The sequence below is a fragment of the Zosterops lateralis genome, assembly GCF_965231275.1.
Source record: "Zosterops lateralis genome assembly, chromosome: 1".
In the NCBI taxonomy this organism is placed as follows: domain Eukaryota; kingdom Metazoa; phylum Chordata; class Aves; order Passeriformes; family Zosteropidae; genus Zosterops; species Zosterops lateralis.
Genome location: NC_139762.1, coordinates 14,500,146 through 14,521,511, shown reverse-complemented (window position 1 = coordinate 14,521,511; position 21,366 = coordinate 14,500,146). Strand labels below are relative to the sequence as shown.

Genomic DNA, 21,366 nt, shown 5'->3' with positions numbered 1-21,366 from the left:
GAATTAGTAACAATATCACAATTATACCCTTTACTTAGTTTTTAACTGAGTAACCATGAAAATATCCACCTTTCTTGGAAAACTGAAGAAAAAGGTCCTACAGCAGGGGCACATAAGTGGCCCATCCCTTACACAAAGGAAGAAGCAACCAGAAAGGATTTGTTTCCAAAACATAAAAATTTGCAATCTATTTCACCTTTAGAAACTGGTGTCAAGCAAAGTACATTTCAAGATGTTTTTCTAATAATTTGACAGTGGGCAGAAAAAAATATTTTCAAAGATGAAAGGCCTTGCCTATCATTTTCAAGTTTTAACTGCAAATCCTTACATGATTTCATCATAATTGCATGGGTGATTTAAATAATGGGAAACTAAATAAAGAGAAAAATCTAGACCTATGCTGCCTCATTTTTCAGATATTCAAAATCAGATTTCTCAAATTAAGCTTGCTTTCAGATTACTTGTGGATAAACACTTCTTCAATATCCAAAACCTCTAAGAGGTCTCTAGGGGCTTATAAACTCCCTGTTGCTGCTAGGTTTTTTTTAAGAAATAAAAATTAAGTAGTGGGTGTGGTAAACTGTTTCCTCCACTACCACCAATTACTCAATGTCTCTCCACTTCTATGCTCAAAATGGTTGAATAAAGCAGGAATCTTTATTCCCCGTTCCACTTCTTCTCTGAGGCCATTCAGCAAGGCTCAGAGTTGCAAGAATTAATGAAACTGAAGAAAAAGCTTTGGAAGGTTGAGAAAAGTAAAACTGGAATCTGGTTGGAAGGAGAAAATGTTAGGCTCGAATGAGAAATACAATTAGGCAGGCAACCAGCAGACGGGAAAGTGGGAGAAAAACTAAAGAAATAGCACTTCATTCCAAGCCAGCCTGTGACAGTTCACAGGTCATTAATCTGGAATCTAAAAAATCTAGACAACTGTACCACTTTGTGGAAAAGGGAGATTAAAAAGTGCATGTCTCCATAATCAGGCAACTTTTAAAATTTAAACCATGAGTGATACTAAAATAATGATTAAAGCACAAAATTGGCTAAGTGCTTCTGTGGAAATTCCATACTACAATATCCCTATTCAGGTTTTCAACTGAACCCATAGCTCTGGCAATGATTTTTATAGGACACAACATCTCTTGGCATAGAACCAGCTAACAGGAAAGAGCCAGAACTTAATGCTTTGGTGCTAAGACACATTTACAAGATTGAGGGATCCCAGCTAGTGCTCCAGTCGAAAACAGACCCCAGGGAAATTCTCACTAATTTCGCCGGAGTTGTGGTTTCCACATGGTTGAGTTTTGTAGTCTGATGTTTTACCCTACTATCTTGAAGATTTTCATGCAATGAAGCTCAAGGACTTTCTCTTACCTCCTGAATAAGAGCATTATGTCGCAGCACTTTCCGTGCTTTCATGATACGGACTATAGCAGCTTGAAGATACATTTTCCTGTCTTCATCTACAGCACTTCGGGTCTGCTCCATCTCCTGCAATACAGGGAGAACAGTAATGCTCAAAATACAGAAAGACCAATAAAGACAGCACAAAAGTATCTTGAATCTATACTTTTTACTTCACGTAAAGTGGTGAATTAATACAAAAATGCAGGTGTAGTTCAATTCCAGGAAAAGCATGTCCATAAATCAAGGATACCAGGTTTCATGGAAGTCAGTAGGAAGGTAGGAGAGAGGCATCTAAACCAACATTACTGCTAAGGAGAAAAGCAAGCAGAATTGACTATAATGTAATGAGTTTGGCAGCACATACCTATCTTGTACAAAATCCTGTGTCTTAGGAGATACACTGAGAACATGGATTAACACAGGAATTGATTTCAGTTGCCAAAGGACACAAAACCATAGGAAAACAGTTGATTGGTTCTGCTGCTCTTGCAATACGTTGCTTTTGTAAACACCAGCAACAAGAAAGTCTCATGAGACAGACTAAACAGCAATATCATTTGGTGTTACCATTTTGTTTATCTTTTTTCTTCTACTTTCTTGTTCCCTATTTCATCTTCTCCTGCCTATACTTTAAGTACAAAAAAAATTGTGCTGCTTAAGCTTTAAACCTACAAAATTTCTTTTGTAAATCTTAGGGAATCTGATATATGCTTATACCAAATTAACACAGTAAATGTCATTTTAGAAAAATAAGCTTTCTAAGCTATTCAGGGTAGAAACACATAAGAACACTTGCCTGTGGTGTGTCTTTCTGCATTGATGTGGTAATTTTAAACTTTGTTCGTTTACTGCTGAAGTTCATATTTAATGAAAACGTCGACTCTGTCTCTATATCTTCCTGCAAGAGAGAATAGTTTTAAAAATCAGGAATGGAACCAGAAAATAGCAACAATTTACTTTGAAATGTCGCAGTTAGGGTCTTACATACACAGAAAAAAATTCAGATTTGTAGTTGGAAATTCTAAAATGCCACTTGAACTGGGTCAATTTTTAAAGACAGTTTAACTGACCTAGAAATCAAGTCTATTTCAGAAAACACTATGAAGAACTCTGCCATACAAGAACTTTACGAACAAGCAATTTTTCTTTTAATACTTCGATAGCTTATCTTAGTTGCAATCTCCATTTAAAGTAATTTTCTCCATGCAAATAACTGCAAACTACTGTATTTGCATTTATTTATGACGGGACCTTAAAGGAGAGCTGCTGCTGCTGCTGCTTTCATAATTTTTACAAAAGTCGTCTTCCAGAATTTAAGGAAAAGCATCTAAGCATTCTGTTACGTTATAGCAGAAACAGCTGACAAACTGCAAATTCTGCCGTGCACGTCTATCTGCAGATTTCTCATTTTTTCCTGTCAGAATTTCAATCCTTTTCCACATATATATATATGTATATATATGTGTATATACATATGTTTATAGATATGTATATACATATATATATGTTTATTTTTTTCCCTGCAATATAAACCCCTTTACATTCATTCAACCAGCATGACTGGACAGATCACTGTGGTTTCCAGGCAAGAGTCTGTACAAGTATTACCCATTTCCAGCAGAATAAAGCTACTGGGATTCTGAGACCTTGAAATCTTGCCAAACTGTCTAAATCACAAGATTTTAGGAAAAACAGAAAATATTTATGCAAACACGCACTCAAACCAATATTAATTCTAATTTTATATCTTGCAACAAATAGTCTTTGTTACAATTTATATAAAACCCAGGATACCAGGCATAGTATGGAAAATATAACATGAAAGGGGAAAGACCAAGAGCTTGAAAAATAATATGCTAACAAAATTTAGGCTAACATTAACTTTTAACATTATTCTGCTAACATGGTTGAATATAAACCAAAATAAATTATGTATTCAGCATGAACTCAAGAAGCATAATTCTAATGAACCAATGAAGATTTTGCCCAAAGTTTCTCATGCTCTTTCCCCCACACCCATTCAAAAAATGAACAAATAAGCAAAAGCAAACTACAACATTTACTACACTGTACTTTTCTGTTTGGCTCACATACAGGTAAAGAGAAGTTTGTATATTGAATTCCACTGCTTAAGCCACTAAAGCTCACTTGTTTATTTAATAAGTAAGCTGATACACTGTCTACAGATCTGCTATCACATTGCTGGATGGAGTGCAAAGAAAACAGAAATAGTAAAAACACTTGAAGACAATAGTTTGGAGGGTAAAGAACTGGAAAATGCAGTGGTAAACAATAGAAAGTAAAAAAGGTTGGAAATCTATATTATTCCTTCTTCTATGACATAAGATTTAAGAAACTGGGTGAACCTTATCCAACGGACATAAATAAATGTAAATCCTTTAAATAACAGGCAATGTTCTAAGATTATTAAAGGTCTCACTGTTTCCTGTAATAGCTCCCAGTGTTTTATCTGACCCATGGTTTAACAGACATCTTCCCAGCAATTGTTCCAACCTGAGCTCATTTCTAGGTATTGGAAGCATGTCCTATGCTTCAGCCAAGCATCAGATCTTCCTTGTGATCTCACCTTCCATTTTCTAAAATTTTCCTGGTTAAAAACAAAAGCAGCTATCAGAGCAGCTTTGGATTTCTTTTTGTAAGCGAATTGAACAGCTTATCTCAGTTTCTTCTGTCTGATACTGTCTGCAGAGTGGGCTTTCTGGGTGAGCTGGAAGCACATGCTAATGTCTGTATGGGATGCACAGACGCTTCTTGGGTGTTTCTTACTTAACAGAGTAAAGTCTGTGCCCTTTGCTGTATGGGAAAAAAGGTTTCACATAGGCTATACAGAAGGATGAGACAGAGTCAGAAAAAGAAGTATCAACCATTGCCTTAATCACAAACAAAGCTCAGATATTACTGGAATTCCAAGAAACTCATGGAATGGTAAGTCTGGCAAATTGCAGCAAAAACCCTCTCACAGAAGTCCTCCTTGCTATCTTTCTTGCTTCTGTAATCTGTCAGCAAGGAAGAGCATGCTTGCTGTTGCTTTCAGTCTCTTAATCTCACAAATATTTTTTTAGGATCACTGTAAGACTCTGGTTTACTACTTGGGCTCCTTCCCACGATTCAACTTGGATAGCAAGGCAACAGAAACAATAGAGAGTCCCTGCATTATTACCTTTTCATGCTGCTATAGGCATAGAAAGCCTCTATGACAGGCACTCTACTTTCCTCCTGTCTCTTTCCTTATCAGAAGAGATTTACAATTTTTCACAAGGGTCAAAAACAAAACTTAGAAAAATAAAAGTGAACAACGGATAATAAAAAAAAGTCCTCAACAAATATCAGAATGACAAGACTGAAAACATGAAACTTTTTTATATCATCATGGCATTACCTTGTCTGAGTCATGGTTGATCATTTTGACATCAAGCAAAGATTTGATGGTTTTTGTCAGTTCCTTCTCATTCATTTGTGTACTGTCCTGAAGCTCCTTGTAACTGACAGTCTCACTGTTGTTGAAGGCAAGCAACACTGCCATTTGGTATGTTGTGACCATGGCTACATAAGGTTTGCACAAATAATTCATTTTTACTTCACCTGTAATGACACAAGTAGTATTTTATAAACTGATGAAAGGTGCTGAAAAGTCATCTGAAGCTTAACTACTAGAGCTCCTCCTACATTTCCAGACATTCAACCCAAGTCTGTATTTAACACTCGAAATGGAACAATGACAACTAATCCTGTGAATTTACATATTTACAATGTGGCCTACAACACCTCCCTTGCCCTGATTAACTATGAATACTAGACAAATAGTGCAATATAATATATAAAAAATTCCAAGTAGCCTCAACACGAGGCTTTATGCATTATTGCAATGCATAAAACTTCAATTAACAGCTTACACAGAATCTCAGAGTAGTGATTAATGGGGAAGTTGAAATTGAAATTTAAAGGAAAGATTTAAAAACAAAATAAAATACTTGTCCATCAAAATTTTTTCATAGTCTTATGTTTTTTAAATTTCCATGAAAAACAAAAAGCACTGAAGAAATCTACCTGAATGCAGATTTAGATTTTCTATGCAAAGGTGTGTGTTAGCAGCAAGCTTCTATTACCAGAACTAGATTTTCACTACCATTACATTGTTGTAGGCTAGTAGGTTTTCAACTCCATGTGATATGTTGCAGTGCTCAGTTGTTAAAGCCTGATACTGAAAGCACTTAAAATAAATGATTAACTGACACTTACTAAAATAAACTATAAATTAATATACCTCTTCTAAGGTATTTTTAACATATATTCCTATGTAGTAAACATAAGCATACACTTATGTACATACTCACATACCTGAGTAAAACAGTATAATATGGTTCTTAAAATTATTTAGTATTTATGTAAGGAACATCTATACTACCAAAATAATTCCAAGGCAATTGTTATTAACTCAGCACTTCTGCAGTGCTTTTCTGTAGTTAAGAACATGCAACTCTACTTTTACTTGGATTTAATAAATCACAAGTTTACAAAACATACATTTTGGAAATTCTAAGTAGTAAATATTAATTTATAAAACCAAGTAAGTCCATTGACATTATATGCAAAATAATGTTCCAACTCCCCATTTTTTTCTCATTTGAAAAGAACTTTTAGCAAGTAATTGTTAGATGATAAATTCAGCAAAGCACTTATTTTTACCTGTACAAAGATAATGTAACCAAGTAAGCTTCCTTCCACTAAAATGCTGACTGTAAAATAATTCAAACTGCAAAACAAAATGAACACCAATTAGTCACACATATAACTAACTACTCACAACAGTTTACCATCATCCTGCCACCCTAATGAAGAAATACTGGTTTTATGTCCATCACACTGGATGCAAACATTGCAGATGAATTCATGACAGCATTTGCCTTCAGAAGATAAGTGATGACTGAATCCTAATTTAAGGTCTATCTCTGGTAATGAAAAAAACTCAAGTAGATTCAAAGAAATCTTTCCTAAAATGGGATCAAACTCCCTAAACCCCAGAATGCCAACACTGTACACACACTAATTTGGCTTATTCTGGTTTGGTCTGGCAATTATGATTAACATTGAAAGAAAACATAAAAACAGGGACTTTTAATCTATTTAAGAATTAGGTGTTTCTGCACCCACAAGCTTGTATAGTGTGAAAACCAGTATTTGTAAACAACTCAGATAAATATATATTTACAGGAAGCTACAGCCGTCTCAGAAAAAGCTGGTGAAGAGGTTGCCCAGTTATAGAGGTGCTCACACACTTTGGAGTGCAATTGCAAAACTTTTTTCTTTTTTTTTTTCCCCTAAATCCTTGCCAAAACCCCAAAAGAACTTTCTCCATGGGTGAAATGATCAAATTAGACATTAAATAAAGACATCGTCAGACAATTTTCAAAGACTCCCCTCTTCAAGGTCATGGTCTGTTTCTTTAGGGAATTCTAATTTAAAGCACTGATCTCTAGCTAGGTGACATATGAATAACTTTGCTCCTTTAAAATGGCAAAACAGTGAAATTAGGCAAGGAACCCAGACTCTGAGCTGCTTCTGACACACAATTCTGTACCAATTTTCCAACTGAGGCACAACTGACAATACTCGTATTTTAAACACACAAACACAGCAAAATCTCATCAGTCACCTGGTCATCCTGTAGTCTGGGTTGGAAACTATTATACTGCTAAAATCAAGTGCCACTTAAGTGGAAATTAAAGCTGAATAAGTAGTCCTAATACTCAACAGTAGTACAAGAAAAAGATCCTTCACTACAGAAAAAGAGATTTGCCATTATAACTTATATCAAATAACAATTTAAGGTATAAAAACAGCTATAAAAAATCTCTTATGTCAAATAATATAAAATTTGTATTGCCTAAATTGTACTTCACCATTAGATACACCTTAGGAAAGACCAACACAAATGTTTTGTATTTTAACAAACATTGTACAGGTAATACTTAGAATACAATTATATAATCAAAAGCAACAAAATACCTCTACAAAGCCAAAAAAATCACATAATAAAATACTTGGCTAAAGCAAAATCTTTACTGCTTTCAGAAATCATAAAATGAGCTTTAGAGAAGTTTGCAGGAAGCTTGACTTTGAACAGTTTCTATGAAACAGGGAACGACACTCATATTTGCATCTTAATCTGCTATTAAGATGGTTCAGATTTAATATGAGAAACAGAAGCTTCTTTTATCTAAATATTAGGAGTTGGTTTTGAAGTGAAGAACCAGCCTAGTTGATTTGATTGCATTTATTAGCATCTCTCTCAGCAATCACGAAGCGTAGAAGAGAGATGTGAAAAAGCCACACAATTACATCCATAAATTCAGTAAAGCATTTGGGTGACCCTTCCACATTGCATATGGACTGGAAACATGACATAATTTACAATCAAAATGAAGCAGCTCAAGTTTTTCTCTTTTCGAGTGATGATTTTTCATTTGGAGTTATTTTACATTTTTCACATTTTTACAGGAAACCTCCTACTAACCTACCATCTGTACACTTTTTTCCAGTTCCTGAGGGATTGCAAATGTAGAAGAAGGAGCCTGAGTTAGAGGCCATGCACCAGCCTAGAAGTATTGGGAAAAATAAAAGCATTAACTTTTCATACAACATATATACTAAGAAAAAAATAACACTCTTAAGTGGATGTATAGTGTACATTGTGTCATAAGACAATCAATTGACTCAGGAAGTTTTACTGATCATCTTTTACTGCACCTTCTGCACTCCCCACTGAGGTATTGAGATTGAAATTTTATATCACTATTGTTTAGGGACCTAGTGGGTTGATTTTACAAAGAAACACTAGGAACGTAAGTAATTCCACAACGATCACAGTTTCCATATAAAGAAATATTCATAATTACAAAAATTGTATATTTGTTATCAGAACATAAAAAATAAATACAAATAACTCAGCAGCAATAAACATACATTAGTACCTGTAGAACATATATCTGAAAACTAATTCCCAAATCAATTATTGTGTCCTGGTTTTTGATGAAGTTGTTGAATTTGTTGTTGAGATCAGCGCTAACACTCATGTCTGTATACATTCGATGGAGCTTGCTGGTAAATTCATAACCACAGGCTTGCTGTGAAGAAATATTGTAACAGGTTTTAAAGTGAAAACAGTACTCATCCCATAAATTAAGTTCCCTCACTAATACAATATGAAAATCTAGTCAACAGAAGTGTTGTTATATTTACAGAAGACACTAGTTAGAATAAAAACGAACACCGTAAAATAAAATTATTACCTTTATCTTAGTTTCAGCTTATATACATTAATCTATATGAAAAACATTGTTTTATAAAATCAAAAGACAGACATGTTTATGAAAGTCCTTGGTACTTCTTTAATGTTCACATGAATGACTTGAACACAGCTAATAAAATTATCCAAAACCTCATAAAGATCTCAAACGCCTAGGTGATACTCAGCCTTTTATCTTTCACAGACTACCAAAAAACAAGCTTTTGCTTTCAGCTATTGGAAACAGATTTACTGATTGCTAAGTTACCTCTGGCACCCTCTGCTGCTTCCTCTCAACACTACACACTCTTACATTTGTTTATTCTGTGTTAGAAGAATATTACCTTACCTTTAGTTTATTTATCATTGCTTCTTCAGAATCCATAGACATAGACAAACCATGAATTAATCTCTTTGCCAACATTCTGGCATAGAACTGCATTAAAAAAAAACAGAGATGAGGATTTTAAGAAGCATAACCACATTCTTCAAGTATGCTTTAAGTGTGACATTTTAACCATTTTTGAATAGGAAAAATTACCTTTTGGAATACATCTTTGTCATCAATGTATTTGAAAACAGTAATGAAACTTGTAAGCTTGTCTTCTACTTCATTCTCTGTCATTCCTTTTGCTGATTTCTTTAACAAGTTGTCACAGTATTTGGCCAGCTCAAATTAAAAAAAGAAAAATCAAACCCAAACCTACTTGTCAAGCTTGAAAACAAACATATGCCAAGGTATTTCCAAATTTCTACAACAGTTCAAACACACAGTAAGTCACAGTCTCACATTCTATACAAGGGCTGTATTTGTGGGCAAAAGATACATTCTACATTCACAGACACATTCTAAATCCACAGAAAATATCAAAAATTAGAACTACACAATTTTGTACACTCACAAAATGTGTGTGCAGCTTAACCTGTTACTACTGAAATACACACCTTGAGTGTCACCCAGTGTGAGAACTGGACAGGCACGTGAAGGAACCCATGGCAGTTCATTTGATGGTTATACACAAGAATTATTACTTTCTGTGTGCATCACTTACCAACTCAGGTGCTTTGCAGATGGACTTGGGCTCCCGATAGTTAACTACAGATGTCAAAGCCTACATAAAAACATGGAGCAAAGACAAAAAATTGTCAATGATTTAAACTTTTTAAATGAAATTTGTAGAAATTAAAAAAATCCTCTGGGCAAAGACCATCTGAGACCCTATAAAACAGAAGTACACAAAAGGGGATAAAAAAAGAAATAATAAAAAGGTTTAAATTACTGCTCTAAGAGAATTTGGTTGTTAAACATTTTGATATTGAAAATTTAGTAAAACTGGAAAGAATAGAGGAAAACAAATAATTACAGAAAACCGAAGAACAAATTATGTTCTGATTAGAAACCTCACAAAAGTATGAAGATTTTAGTATACAGTAATATTATGGTAAAGAAAACCTGAATATGATGAAAAATGAAAGAGATAATAGCAGTTTAGAAATGAAAAAAAGATTATCAGAATAATGGAGTTTCTAAACTACGTCACATTTAAATTAGTGTTGTAAACTAACAGTGAACCAAAAATACTGCATGACCATAATTCCCAGGAATTGCAGTTCCTCTGTAGAAGGAAAATCTTCTTGTTATTATTATGAAGACAAACTGACAAGGAACTGTTCTTGTACAATACCTCAAGATTTGAAAATTTGCTAATAGGTCCCTAGAATTCCTCTGAGAAAAGAATGCACTATTTGACAAGAAATAGGAAACTCTTTAAAACTTGAAGCACTCTTTTGCAATAATACTGGAAGCAGCAATAGCAATTTTGATATCCATCATCAAAAATTAACAGCAAAATAACGTTTGAAGTATTTATTGTAAGAAAGATCAATGAAGTGAAGAACAGATGTATTTAAGAAAAGTGCATTGCCTATGTGCCAGCAAATTAAGTTGTCAGTCTCTTGTTACTCCACCTTCTGGTACATGACATTAATTGCAATGGAGAGAGAAATGTACTTGGTATAGAAATATTTGTTTTAAAATGCTAAATAATAATTATTTTATTAATGTCACAAATACATATGGGTAACTACTATTGGTACCATCCCTGGTACCTTCTCCATTATGCCTTTTCAGGCTAACCTTGACTGAAAATCATCAAAGCTTAGACTCTGACATTAACTGCAAACTGCAACTACTGCACATATCACAAAAGAGCAATGAGCTGTATGTGTGCATCCTGTGAAAGAAATTAAAGAAAGGAAAGATATTTATTAGTTATAATTAATAATTATCAATATTAAAATTTATGATAATTAGAACTGTTATCTTGAATACCTGCATGGCTATGCATTTCAAATTGAAAAGCAGCAAGCCTCTTTCCCTATATTTATTGTTTAAATTCAAGTGCAGCTCTCTCCTGGAAAAAGTTAGCTATTGTGGCAGTGATTGAAGTAATATAAATTTCCACATATTCTTTGTAGTCAACTTGCAAAATCTAAGCAAAGGTTCTGTGGAAGAAATATTTAGAGCATTCAGAGATAAACATTATCTCAGCAAGCCGATTCAAGTTCAAATGCATGTAAGAATTACCAAACCTCCCAAACCCCACGAGTTGCCTATTTATTATCTGCACTTATATTTGCACTGAATGGATCAGCACCACTTTTGTGTTTTGAAATATGATGAAAAGAAAGCTCCTTCTTTCAGAAAACAAGCATTAAATGGTCTCCTTTAACACAGCTTTGCCCTTACATTGGATTGTCTTTTGCTCCATTGCACTTCTATACTAGAAAGACTGCATATGAACTATCATTGAACATGGCATCATGTGTTGATGCCATGAAGAGTTTAGGTGATCCTGAATGAGGGTCAGAGATTTTGTTTCCCAATGCTTTGTTTACTAAAGTAAAAATTACCTTGTCAAGGGCACTCATAAAGTGTTGATCACCATTCAAAACAGTGTTGATCAGTTGAACAAATTTACTATGTACTTCCAAAACTGACTCCACAAACTGAGTTGGCATCTAAAGAGGGTAGATAAAACAGAAAGCAAGTTAGTGAGAAAGTGGTAGTATCTAACATAAACATATCTACATTAGATTTTTTAATAGACTTTTTACTAATTACTCTTTTTTGAGAAAGTTAATACTAAAATGATTTTTGAGAGGATGGATTCTGCATTGCTGTACTCTCACACCACAATGCTTAGGGCATGTTTTGGAAATAAAAAGTCTAGGCTACATTTACAGTCCTGCTATCAAACCTAGATGAGTCTATACTGCTCTCATGCCATCTAATTTTTCCCTAAAATCCTTTATTAGCCTTTTCAAAAATAATTAATGCCAACATAAATACAGCAATCAAGCAACTGATATAATAAACTGCTATTTCTCCTACACAGTGACGTGAGAGACAGAAAATCTGGATGATCCCTTTACATTTTCCTACACAGGACAGTTAGCAATTAAATCTTCTTCACTACATTCCAGCATCACATTCTGCATAGAAATGACTGACATGAGCTGGAAGAGTCCCTGCACAGACAAGCTGGCAGGCACAAGTGTAACAGTGTGCAAGGCATGGGCTCTGTAGCGTAATTCCCCAGGTATATTATCAGGTCACACATTAAAAATGTTTCAAAGTACATAATTTATACAATAGAATGAGTATTTCACACTTTGAAATTATCTACATAAGGTTGTGAATTGTCACCACCCTCATGGGTTCTGAATTTACTTTCCTGTGTAGACACTGTTAGTTTGAAAGAGTAAGTTCAATAAACCTACAAGTAATTTGAAAGCAAACTATACTACTAAAGACTTTAGATCCTTTTCAGTATGCACACGGCGGTCACAGACTAGTAAGCATTCCTGTGCAGTCAGTAGCAGACTGAATGTACAACAGCTTGTGTTCATGTATCATTATAGACAGAAACACGGGACAGCTAAAGTCACCATCCTAAAGTTAGCACAGATCTAGACAGCAAGATGGACACATGCACAAATACAATGTCAAATAAAAACCTCTGAACAGCAATGCTGGAAAAACAAAAACGGAATGGAGTAATTTAAACAGACATGAATGGAAAAAAGTTTAACCCACCTTAGTAAAATAAATAAGATAATATTTTCAGAAACTACATGACAATATAAAGCAAAATGACTACAAAGCTATTATGAAAACGACCAGATTGAAATCAGGACAGGATGTACAGTCTTTACAAAACGGAATCACTGGCTCCTAATACAACAGAATAGCAAATGCCACTGACTTCAGAGAAATTCAGGAAAAAAAATACATATATGGAACAAAAGGTCCTACTTGCCCTGGCAGTATTAAGCAAACAACAATGAGAAATATCTAGCTGCAGTTGTTTCTGGTTAGATCACAACAATTACAACAATCAGCTCTCAGGAAAGATAAATGTGGCAGAGCTAACCATGCTGATGACAAGTTACAACTTATCCATCACATTCCAAACCAATTTGATGCAGGCAAAATAAAATAAAGAAAAAAACAACAAACAAACAGGATAAACTAACAGTAAAAGGGCAAACATTTAATCAAGAATTTTAATCAAATAGTAATTTCAGCTGCCTGAGGAAACTCACATTTTCCTGAGAAAGATTGCTGGTTGCTCTAAGGCCCTCATCATGGATATGGTTTTGTAGTTCCTGAATCATATGAGGTAAACCACTTGACACAGCACGAAGTAGAGTATACATATTTGCCATGTCTGTAACAGAAATACATTTTTTGTAGAGTACACTTAGAAACACTGAAAATTAACACATAATATAGTATCATAATTTCACACAGAACTTTTTAAAGACTGAAACAAGCCCAACTAATTTGAAAGAAGAAAATAATATACACTGGATCACTGACAAAAGAAAAAAGGAAAGAGCAGGCCTATTATCAGTATTTACTGAGTCCTGCCATTGTGACTACCTCACTCTTACAACACAGCTTCTTTAGGAGAGACTCTAAGAAGGGAGGTGGGCTAATGTGGAGAAAGAGTATGCCAGTTTATTTTAAACCTTGGCCTCCCTAAATCTCCTTTAGCAGCAGCTGACTAAAATCAGTTTAGATATCTTCTTGACTTTTTATTTGCCTCCAGCGATAGCTTAGAATTTTTTTCAGGTGAGAAAAGCTCTAAACAAGCAACTGTGATTTTTATTATACTTTGCCTCCCTGCACCCCCAAAAAAGAAACCAAACAAAACACATCCAAACTCTGATCAAACTTGAAAAATTCCCTGGAAACTGAACACACCATTATTTGATACAATTTGAGTTTGACTGTGAAAAACAATTTATTTCACATAAGAGATATATGAATAAGCAAGAATAAGCATTCTTTCAAAGGTAAGAGGCAAGTAGTCATCCGGAAGCATGTTTTTTCTAGTCAGGCAGGGAATGTAAGTACCAGAGCATCTCCTTCTGTAAAAAGGATTTGGGATGAGAGGTCACAAAAGATTCAGGACAATAAAAAGCGGCTACAAAAAGAAGCCAAAATATTTTATAATCCTGACCTGTTAAGTGATGATGAAGAAATCTGTTAAGACAGAGTCATTAGTTTACAAATGAAAACATAAACATAAAATATGAGCAATTCTACAGGACACAGGACTTGTGTGTGTTTTTAAGATGACTAAGACAAGGAAAGAGAAAGCATTAGCTGAAAGAAGTGTTGTTAAAAGAAGGTTTTGACTATATAGTTGGAAGAATAAAAATTAACTACATGCTAAAAGAAAAACATCACTCAGGGTTTAATGGGGATTTCTAGATAAGTGACATTAGTTGAAAATGCTTATGTGCACAGAAGGTCATTGAAAAAAGATAGGAAATTGCAATCCTAAGTGAATAAACCAAAGATCATTTCAGTTTTTTTGTGACCAGTGAGACTTACCACTTCTTTTCTCTTGTCTGATAATATTGTGACATTCTGCATGTAGAAACTGCAAGTGATCAGCTACCATCCTCTGTTGGCATTCATGAGTCACTTTGCCATATGAGCTGGGATTCAAGTACTTCCGACATCGCATTTCTTCATCTTTTAATCTACCTAAAACCTGCAGACAAGAGTTTAAACTGTGAGCTGAAGAAATACTGACAATCAATATGGTACCAGAATATACAGCAGTGTATGTATATAGAATGGGAAACAAGAAGAAACAATAAAGTTACAAAAGAACTTGTGCAGGATTCTGAAAAATTAAATTTATTCTTCTGAATCAGGGTATTACTGAATAAATATAATTTAGTCTAACTAGGCTTGGTCACTACTAGATGTCTACAGCATTCCATAGTTTTCATCTTGGAATTTCTTGTTCCCTTTAACCTTGTGACCAGTCTTCCCTGATTTCTCTTACCATACTTCTTATTCCTTCTGAGAAAGTTTTCCGCAATACCTAATAAAAGGAGAACTCTAAGAATCACTTTACTATTCCAAGTCCACCTGCTTATATGTAAACATCTGCTCAATAGGTACAGGAGTACATCTGAGCTATTAATAAAAGCTCTTTTTATAACTCAATGAAGGAAATAGGCTTTATTATAAGGTAAGTCATATGAATACTGCCATAAAAGCACTTACGTCCTGTGAATATGAGGGGAGTCTAGGGAGAGTAGTGCAGCTGCAGACTGTTAGTTATAGGCAAAACTGCTTTTGGTTTAGTTGAAGTCTAAGCCTGTCCCTGAATTTCACCACAGGTGTGTAACCTCTACCTTAAAAGCAATTTCACAGCCCTCTTCTCAACTCTTCTATCTTGGTAGTGTGGACAGTATAGGACCAGGAAATGACTCCTAGAGTTGTAAGTTGTATTAATCTTTGTTTTCTCTAACAAGGTTTAGGAATTACAAGTAATTTAACCACAACATAACTTCATACACCATAAAGCAAAATGAAAGAAAATCCACCTCAGAATATGTAATTTTAATAATGTTTTGTAACAACTTAAGAGTTTTCTCTAAGCACATATTGCTAAAACTCTGTTTTACCCTACTCCAAACTGAAAGAAAATAAGGCAGTTGAGAAAGTAATACAGATCAACCTGATATGTTTTATTTCTTGTCTTTTTTTTTCACTTTTCATGCCATTGAGTCATCATTTATTATGAAACATTTTGATACTGACTGTCCATCCAAATTTATGTTCAGATTAACCATGTCACTAAAAAGTACCATTTCAATTACATGAAAGCATAACACAAAGAACAACTATGAGACCTGTAGAAGACAACATGCATTATCAGTAAAATTATTTTAATTATTGCACATGTACTGAAGAATCTCTTACCTTCTCCATGTACTGTGAGCAATTTGACTCTTGCAATAAGTTTGAAGCTTCTTGTTTATAATATTCCCCTGTTTCATTCAGAAAAGGACACTCAAAAATTTCCTGATAAAACTAGAAGAGAGAATTTTTTAAAGGACAAATAATGTATATACTAGACTGACATTCCAAATTAAAAATACATAATCAGAACTGTGTATCTACCTTTAGGGGGAATTTTTTCTTATACTGTTCAACATGAACAAAGGAGTTAATAACCCCATGGATTACTTTCTGGTTTGGGTCTTCTCCACAGCGATCACTGAAACAGACAAAGCAAACGTTTATGAGAATGCATAAACTACATCTGATGTAACTCATCTATAACCAAATGAAATAAAATTGGATGAAAACATTTTCCAGTAAATTCCTCTGCTCAAATTGGCAAAATTGAAAAAGATTAATCTTAAAATAAAAAATGCACTTCTTTCTCTCATACACATTTAAATTGTTGCAATAGTTATTCATAAACTGTTCAAAAGCATTTAAAGGTCATGAAATTTCCAAGTATTTGCTAAGGATATAAGTATTCTAAATTACATAATCTAAGCAAGTAATTTAAAAGGTACAGCAATTTCCATCTTGTATTTGGAGCCTTTATTATATGGAGCACCTTCACACTCTTCCCTCTTCCAAAAAATCCATCCTTTTTACCAGCATCACAAGAAGCAGGCTGTTTTCTTTTCTGAATATAAACTATTCAACATTTAGATTTCAAATGGAATAAATAACACATCTGGACCATTGTCACACTATTTAATCATACATCAGAAAAGGAAAACCTTACATCTTCCAGTCAAGTTCTTTGCTTCAAATGAAGGAGTTGAAGTAAGAAAATGTTGTCTTTAGTTCCATTTAGGTGAAAATAGAAGTAATTAAAACAAGTATTTTGCTTGCAAAAACATTAGTGTTCAGTCCTTTGCAATGACTGGACATAATAGACCCACAGCAGAGACTTCCTCTTAAGACATGAAAAGTTCTAAAAAAAATACCACTTTTCATATGTACTTTACAACTACGTCAAAAAATATTCCCTAACTTCTAAGTTGTTAAATAGGACTAAAATATGATTGACAAAAGCATATTTATGATTAAGCATCAAAGACAAACATTACTATATATCCATCCAGGCTGGGGTGAAATGGGAGAGAAGTAATTTTTGCTAATGTTATTTATTTTGGCTTGTAATCAGGAAAAAAACTCCAGAGGATATCCATGAGCTGTGACGGTTTACCAGGACAGCCACACCAGCAGTCATTGTATTATGCACATAAGATCATCTTCATGTATTTACAAGACTGTTAATTATGGATATTGCTTTCAAGCACTATTGTTTTCTCAGACCTGAAAACAAGCTCATGATGGGTGTAAAGAATTAGCTCTCTTAACAGATTATGAACAGTCAGTGTATGGTTTATGCAGCTTTATTACCCATTACAAATGAACTGAACTGATGGATTCCATCAGGTATGGTCTGATTTTTTTTTTCACCCAGAGAACAGGAAGATTTCCTCTGGTGTGGGAGGGAACCAATGGAATAAACCTGTGTTTGGGTACATGTAATGACACCCTGAATCCTTGCCACAATCACTCGGCAGGGTCTGACGGCAGAGGCAGCAGCACAGAATCATAGAAGGGAAAAGTCAAACATCTGCTCTGGGCCTCCAAGTCCACCCCAGAGGGTCCCAGGAGCATGGAGAGCTGCAGGATGGACACAGCCTGAGAACACAGGGCTAGGCCGTGGAGCATAGGAAGCCACAGAACTAAAAGCTGAGAATATTACAAAGCAAGACTCTGGCAAGAGACAGCCCAACCCAGCTCTCACATGCAGGGCTCTGGATCTGAAAAGGACCCTGGGCCAGGCACACAAACACAAACAACATCACTGCAGGAACAGCTCAAGTCCCAGGTTCCTCTGCTTGGTTCACAGGCCACTTGAGACCAGACACACGTGGGAGGGGAGGGGACAGCAATGGCCAGACTCAGGGACACAAAGGACAATGTACACTAGGGAAAAGCTGTATAAGTACAGAAGACATGCCCTACAGAAGCACTGGAAGGAAGGAAACAACCTTTTGAAGCAGAGGTCAGACGGTACAAAGGTAATAAATGAAAACAAGCCCAGCACAGAACAGGCCTTGCCTGCTCTGGCAGCCACTTCAGGTTTTTATTTACACCAATGACCCTCTGCTCCCAGGAATGTGCAGTGTAAACATCAACAAAATTTGACAGAAGTTTTAAGGACAACTTCCACAAAAATTGTAGTAGTAAGAACTGCCACACTAAAATGGAACTGGTGACCCTGCAAAGGTAGAAGTCCAGGAAATGTTTATTTTTCTTCTTGGCAGTAGTCAGCAAGCAATACAGATGCATAAAGCTACAGAGCAGCTACAACATAGGTTGAAGCAGGGATGTCAAAGGATATCTTGGATATAAGCGCATGATGATGTTTGGAAAGGAATCTGGATAAAATGATAAAGTGCTAGAAACCCAAGTTCCATTAATTCAGGTGGTGACAAGTTATTGTTTTACAAAAGAAATGGAGAAAGCTACAAAACACATGCACAAGAAAGTTGTGCTGGTTTGTATTAACTTCACCCCGTTTCTGTCTTTGAGCTCAAGCTAACAGTGGATGTTCAACACGTACTGTACAATGTATTACTACAGTGCCAAAGAAGAACATTTTAAAAATTTCAGATACAATAATTAAATATCAGGTTCATTAAAAGAAGATTCCATCCCTCAAAAGAAGTGCTCTGCTGTGTCAGACTAAGGGTCTTTCAAGGCCAATTACCTACAGAACTCATTGTGAACTAGATGAGCCTAGATGTTCCAAATGCTTTTTAAAAAGTTCATTTCCAGTAGCTTTAATTTCAAACAAATGGTACAGATAATGTATCAGCTCAGACAGGAATATGTCCAGTTAATTAGAAACTGTTACTTTGTTGTCAAATATTTAATTCAGGAATGAAAAATACAAATAAACTATTTAATTTAGGTTTTCAATGCCTTACTTTTTTTTTTCTGACCAAGGGCATGTTCAAGGAACCTCAATCTGCCAAATTACCTCCCTCCCTCAATTTACCTACACCAGTCTGGTGACCTGAATAATCACTTGAAAAAAAATCCCAGTCATTAGGCAACTCCAGAGTTATCCTAAAGAATGGTAGGAGTGCAGAAATTGATGAAACTTACAACTACACACAAGATCTGTGGTAGATCTCAAAATTTCTGTTTATTGATACATTAAAAGATCCTTTAGAAGTAAAATAAAAATTTTATATCAAAGCTTTAGAAGTCCTAAGGTCTTTGTCTTTGTTTAGAAGTAAAAAAAAAAAAAGAAGAAAAAAATTTATAAATAAAATAATAACTTTCCCTCACACTGCAAAAAATAATTATCTTCATTTCATTCAAGTCAAACACCAAAAATATTAAGTGAAGATACTGATCTAAAAAACCAGAGGCCTTGGATTCCTGGCAGATAAGCAAGAATTGTTCTGGGTTCCATACAAAGCAACACAGCTTCTCTGGCCTTGGCAAATCTTTGCCCAAGGCCTGGTCCTTCACTTTACTGACAGCACAGAAGCTAAAGTCAGTCAGTACCAGGTGGAGAAAAAGGCAAAAGGCATTCTATGGGACCTGGACAATTATTCTAACTCCTCTCCTATCCCATTGATAAGAAGGGTTGTTAAAACAGAAAGATCACTGCTCTGGTGTTACAGAGAATTCACTGCCTTTTTTTTTTTTACACATGAAACCCAGAAATACATAGCTACAATTAAAAAAGCTGATACACCATCATCATCAGATAAGAAGTTACCTTAAAAAACCAAATATAAAAGAATTCTGTCAAAGTCCATAGATTTTCAAATTGAAAGAAAAAAGTGCAATATCCCCACATTATCTTATTAAGAAACAATCAAGCACTCACTTTTTTATTTCTCGGAGGAGCATCCGAATAAGGATGGCCTGCAGTGGCTCAATCATTAATTTTCTCCACATATCAAGAGCTAGCTGTCAGGACACAACACAAGTTCACATCAACAAAAAGTACATTTAAAAAATCCCCTAAAAAACACCACACCAAACCCAGAACAGTATCAAAGATGACACAATTCCCCATTCAGGATTTTAAAAATTCAGTTGTTACATAACCTCTTCTTTCTCTAGTCAGGCAGTATGTGAATGCTGGATTCCCAGCCTGCATTCTTCCTACACATCCAATAGAACTGATTCATTCCTTCATCCACCCCATCATGTATTCTCAAATGCATATAAGGACCCTAAGCAAGATGGTTACAAGGGTAGATTTTGAGACTACACATAGACAAACATCTGTACAGTAATAGGGAAATAATACCTTTCTACCCTAAGTGTCTGAATGTGTACAAACACCAGGATTTCTAACAACGATTGTAAAATAACCCTCAGCTGACAAAAGGGAACTTCTCTTGGCCAATTTGTCAGAAGTCACAATCAAAGATACAGAATCCTTTCATCCAACACACAAAGAACATCTCCAAACTAAGATGCTTGCATCTTAAGCAAAGTCACTGGCAAGCTAACATCTGGCTTCAAATGGAATTCAATTACCACTAGGGATAGGCTACTCTATTTCTAATACATCATTGGAGGAATCAGTCAAGTGGACTCAAATATTTCAAGTTCTAATGGGTGAAGCAGTTGCTCCCAAGATATACCATTTTTAAAAACACAATTGCAATAGTTCAAATGAGCTTTTACAGTTAAATCAAAGTCAGATTTAAAGCCCAAAAGGGATAATGTGATCCCTTATACACAGACAATAACTGCAAATAGGAGACCTCCAAAAACATGCCAGGAAGGGAATGAAAATGGGAAAAAATGAAACTGCAAAGTTCAGTAAGGACAGAGGGAATATTGCTTCTAAGAAAGCTTCGACACAACTAACAAGTCTAATTTGTATCTAATTTTTTAGATCCAAAAATTAGACTATCAATCAGGTATGTCTTAAGTGAAAGCAGGCCCATAGCTATCAACTGCCAATCTGACCCACTCTGTGAAATAATCTCCTTTTTAAAGAGCAGACAAATGAACCCGCTCTAGTTGTCACAGCTATTCAGCACCCCTGCTGCAATACAAGGTTAAGAAAATAAACCTGACACAACCGCATGATAAGCAGGCCAAAGGAGAGGTAAAAGTTTGCTTATAAATCCAAAGACAGATCATGTTTTGAAACCAAAGCTGTCCAAGGAGTGATTTTCACTGTCTTGCCTTGTGGAGAGTAGCTGGAGAACAGTTAAGTTTCTGTAAGACAAGAGGAACTCATCCAGTAGTGAAA

The 21,366-nt window shown here is 35.0% G+C and overlaps 1 protein-coding gene across 4 annotated transcripts in view; it reads right to left on the bottom strand.

The window, feature by feature from the left end:
- Positions 1-21,366, bottom strand: part of CUL2 (cullin 2) — a 78,366-nt gene that overhangs the window by 42,051 nt on the left and 14,949 nt on the right. For all 4 annotated transcript variants that reach the window (XM_083859062.1, XM_083859061.1, XM_083859063.1 and 1 more), the window contains exons 6-20: positions 19,978-20,060; positions 16,212-16,308; positions 16,011-16,121; positions 14,622-14,784; positions 13,322-13,446; positions 11,627-11,734; positions 9,766-9,825; positions 9,255-9,383; positions 9,063-9,149; positions 8,400-8,552; positions 7,947-8,024; positions 6,115-6,181; positions 4,808-5,010; positions 2,204-2,305; positions 1,375-1,491 (exon numbers count right to left, since the gene is read on the bottom strand). In XM_083859062.1, coding sequence (XP_083715188.1) covers positions 1,375-1,491; positions 2,204-2,305; positions 4,808-5,010; positions 6,115-6,181; positions 7,947-8,024; positions 8,400-8,552; positions 9,063-9,149; positions 9,255-9,383; positions 9,766-9,825; positions 11,627-11,734; positions 13,322-13,446; positions 14,622-14,784; positions 16,011-16,121; positions 16,212-16,308; positions 19,978-20,060 — 1,683 coding nt within the window. The remainder of the gene's footprint in view (positions 1-1,374; positions 1,492-2,203; positions 2,306-4,807; positions 5,011-6,114; positions 6,182-7,946; positions 8,025-8,399; positions 8,553-9,062; positions 9,150-9,254; positions 9,384-9,765; positions 9,826-11,626; positions 11,735-13,321; positions 13,447-14,621; positions 14,785-16,010; positions 16,122-16,211; positions 16,309-19,977; positions 20,061-21,366) is intronic.